The 4,367-nt window shown below is 32.2% G+C and overlaps 1 protein-coding gene across 1 annotated transcript; it reads right to left on the bottom strand.

Moving 5' to 3' along the window:
- Window positions 1–1,821: 1,821 nt before the first annotated feature.
- Window positions 1,822–3,779, bottom strand: LOC110703152 (putative F-box/kelch-repeat protein At1g12870). Its single transcript, XM_021880896.1, has one exon. It carries the CDS (start codon window positions 3,302–3,304, stop codon window positions 2,249–2,251), a length of 1,056 nt encoding a protein of 351 aa, XP_021736588.1. The 5' UTR covers window positions 3,305–3,779; the 3' UTR covers window positions 1,822–2,248.
- Between the last annotated feature and the right edge of the window lie 588 nt (window positions 3,780–4,367).

Here is a 4,367-nt window from a genome sequence, read left to right as displayed (position 1 = left end):
TATGTTGTTGTCATTGTAATCTGTCTGTTCTGTTTTTATTCCTTTAGTTTTTTGTCCTAGAGTGTGGTGAGCTGTAATCTTCCTAGTGGTAGCTTGTGAGCCAATTCCCTAGGTTAATTTGGTAGCTGTCATATATAAGGCAGAGAGAATGTTGCAGCAGTCATAGAGAAATTGACACACAAAAATCATGAAATGAAAATGATCCTGAATGACAGGGAAACTTTGCTACTATTCTTCAAAGTTTGTGTCTTTATTATTTGATTTGTCATCAAGTGGCGATTCCATGAATTTGCTCTTATGAGTTCGGAATTTTCAAACGTATACAATGATATCTAGTATCATAATTAAAAATAAAATTTAAATTGATAAATCGGGTATGCACAATACGTGTCGATTTGAGGTATTGGAGGTTCATTTAATTTTAAGGCGGATCATTGATTAGAATTGAAAAAAAAAAAGAACAAAGTAAAAGCCAAATAAGGAAGAAACAATATAGAGAGACAAAAATTACAAATAAAAAAGTCATGCAGCGTCGAGCCCGCGACTTTTCATTTGATCAGTAGGTTTCTTACTGCTAGGCCGCATGCGAAGTTCAACGAATTTATAAGAAATTTATTTTATTTATACAAATTTTATATTAGAGAAATCTAGTCAGAAATTTCAGGATTTATCCATACTGAAATCGCCACTATATCGAATAGTGGTGAAGATTTTTAAATGCTTGTAATAAAAAAAATGAGGAGTATGAAAGATTTTGTTAAGATAGCTTAGGAATTTGTAACAGCATACATCGTTTTTTGCTTTTTGGATGGGTATCCCGAGCAATTGGAAGTAGCTCCGGCACCCATTGATTTTGCATCCCGGATTCATAAAAGTCTCGTGAATAGGCGCCTTTGAGCATGGTGGTGAGGTTAATGATGCAATCAAACTATATTAGATTTCATCTGAATATTATGACTTTAAAGACAGAATAATGATTGAAATTTCAATCTTAAACCTCTATATCCATGGGATGGTTTTGTTTCTATTGTGATATATTTAATTTTTTTAAAAAAAAAATCCCCTTAATTGATAACTTTTGTTATAAATAAATTAGTAAAAAAATGTATCAATAAATAAACAACGTTACTAATGTATAAGAATAGTGTAAGAATTAAAGTTTTGCAAAACTTATTTTTATAAGGGGAAGACAACAAGCCCTAAGTGGTTAAATTAATATATGTTTGACATGTAAAAACATACTTGGAGAGAATTACATGCAATGAGTGTAAAATTAATAAGCAATTTAAGGCTTGTTCACACTTACTTAATTTCAGTTCAGTTCATTTCAGTCCGGTTCAGTTCAGCTCCAATCAATTCAGTTCGGCTCAGTTCAAGTGATCTCCTAATTTCCCTCTCTCATAAAATATTCAGTTCAGTTCGGTTAACCTCCAATCAATTCAGTTCAACTCGGTTCAATAAATAAGAAAAGGCCCTTAGTTAGAATTCACATATAAATAATGGATGATGTGTGATTTTTATTAATTAAGCCCAAGTTTAAACCCCAAAATTTATACCTTAGCTTGATGTGATAATATACCTTAGCTTGATGTGATAATAAATATTATCCCCTAATCAAAAACCTAATTAGAATTGGCTGTTAATTAGGCACTTTAAATAATAAAATCCGCATATTCACATTTTTTATTGAAAATGTTTTGAATTTCCTAAGTTATGGTGAATCAGTGTTTCACTTGTTTGTTACTTTGTGAGAGATTTAACGGTTTCATATCTGCATTAAACTTTCAAATTAATAAGGTGCTTTAGCTATAGCATTTTAAAAGGTGGTGTCTTTTTAAAAAAGGCGGTGTTTCAAAGTGGTACTTGGTGTTTTCTAAAAATAAAAACAACTAAAAAAATTAAATTAAATACTCCGTAAAAAACTAGAATTTATGAGGATTTGGTATTGGAGTCAATTACGGAGTAGAAGTAAAAACACGGTAAAATGCAACTATGCAAGATTCAAAGTAAAATATCACAACATTGGGAAGGTAAATATCTTCTTAATTATACATAAACCGGATAATAGGAAACATATATTTAACAACCCATAATCCTTGCATCAGATATTTTTTTTCAAAACACAATAAGACTAGTACAGAGTACTAATACTCCATTTGAAACTCCAAAAAATACCAAATACTACAATTCATAGACCAATTCATCGGTTTATCTACCGTGAAATGTTGCCTGAACACGATTGTCACACTTACTCAAGAAAAGGTGAAACAGAAGTCATCTTATAATCCCATGCGCTAAATATAGGACCATCAAAACTAGTACCTCCTTGATATTGTCTATAAAAACTTTTACTAGAATCAAGCAAAGCAAGAAACTTGTGGTTTAAAACCAACCATTTTCCGGCCTCTGAAACACACAACAACCGCATTCCTGTAAAATTGAGATCATACATTTTCATCCAAGACATATCATCTTTGTTCAAACTCCAAACTTCCCGACCACAACGCCAGCACAACCTCCCTTTTATCCAATACAATCTCACCCATTTATCTGGTCGAAGCGAGTTAAGCATATCCGCAGTCGTCAAAGGAAATGATCTAATTTCTGCATTGATTAAATTCATCTCAACAATATGATTTATGTTTGATGCATACCAGTAAAGAGCATCATTCACCAAAACCGGCACACGGTCGACCGGATCAATTTCAATGCCATGTACATTTAATCTAGACAATGCTCTTTCCCATTTCCAATTGCTCAAAGAAAATATGTAAACATTAGACAAGGCAAGAGAAAAGTATCTAGTTGATTTTCCAATTAAGCAAACAATCTTGTAATCATCAATTGAAGAAACATAACCAAATCCAGCAGATATGACTTTGTTAGGAGTAAAATCAGGGGCATTTTCAGGACGATTAATAACATCATTACAGTTTTCTGTAAAAGGGTTGCAAATGTAGAAATTAAAATATTCGTCACAGAAACATACCAAACCGTTACAAGAACCCAACACATGAATACGTTTACCGTTGCAATTGTAGTTGAATTTAAGGATTTGATCGACACCGCCGTGTTGATCGAGTGTGACCGAGGTGAAGAGAGGATGAGGACCGTGGTTCCCTGAAAATAGGAGAAATTGGGATTTTGTAAATTTTGGACTAGAAATTGTAGAAAGCCATAATTTGGAAACAGATTTGAAACGAGTTAGAGATTTTAGGGGAAGTTCGGGTAAGATGTGCTCGAAGATGAGATCGTCTGGAAGAGTTGGAGTTTGAGAATCTGGTTTTTGTGTTTCTCTCTCCATTGATGCAAAGAGAGAGACTGAGAGTGTGAGAATTGAGAAAGTGATAGGGAGCTTTGTTTATTTGAGATTTTGAGCTAATAACAAGGGTAAAATTTTTGAAGCTTTCATTACTTTTAATAAAAAAAAAAAACAAATTTAAAAATCAGTCCCAGAAAAGGTAAAGAGATTTTAAGTGTATGCAGTAAGTAAAGAAATTTAAATGTCACATGTCAGTCATTTGTCACTAGTCACTAGTCACTACTGCCAACAGGTTTTACAGTTGGTTTGCTCCCGCTGTTGCACAATGACTTGTAAACAGAGATATAGGTGATATGAAAAAAAGAAATTTGGAGATAATTGGAAAAAAGAGATTAGAGATATTATGGCCGGTAAACAATTTAGTTCATCTTCTTAATTTTCTTTCTTTTATAAACAATTTAGTTTAGCTTAGCTTAATTTAGTTAAGTTCAATTCAACTTCAATCAATTTAGTTCAATAAATCAGAACATGCCCTACGTACGGAGTAAAATTTTACCATATATCTCTCTCTCTTCAAATTATCTACTCGACTAATTTTTTAAATCACGGAATTTGAGAAAAGGATGATGAAAGTTGTATAAGTACATAATTAAAAAGGGTAATTTGATAAAATTATCTTTTACATTACACTATTCACAAATTACACTTTAACTAGCTTTTGTAACTTATAACTACGATGATATAAAGTTAAGTGAGATTAGGAATGTACAAAGTGCGATTTAGTCTAATTTTTTTTGCAGTGGCGGAGGGAGGGGGGTACAAGGGGGGACAACTGTCCCCCCACTTCAATAAAAAAATAGTTAAAATTAATTATGTGCAGCATAAAAAATAAGAAAAAGGGTTTGGTTCAATGGTTTCAGGGCTTACTATTAGTCTCCATGGTCATGGGTTCAATCCCTTTGAACACCAATTTTTTCTTCTTATTTTTATTTTAAAGTTTTCCTCTTTTCTTGCATGTTTCTTTATTTCACACATTCAAGTAGAAGTAATACATAGTACTACTTAATGACATCATGTTCTAACTTTTAAATTACCATAGTAATTT

Source organism: Chenopodium quinoa, unplaced genomic scaffold (assembly GCF_001683475.1).
Source record: "Chenopodium quinoa cultivar QQ74 unplaced genomic scaffold, ASM168347v1, whole genome shotgun sequence".
NCBI lineage: Eukaryota > Viridiplantae > Streptophyta > Magnoliopsida > Caryophyllales > Amaranthaceae > Chenopodium > Chenopodium quinoa.
Note: the sequence above shows the minus strand (reverse complement) of the source record. Positions and strands in the feature narration are given on the sequence as shown.

Excerpts from the sequence above, each read along its gene's own strand:
- LOC110703152 (XM_021880896.1), bottom strand. The coding sequence starts at position 3,304 with ATGGAGAGAGAAACACAAAAACCAGATTCTCAAACTCCAACTCTTCCA.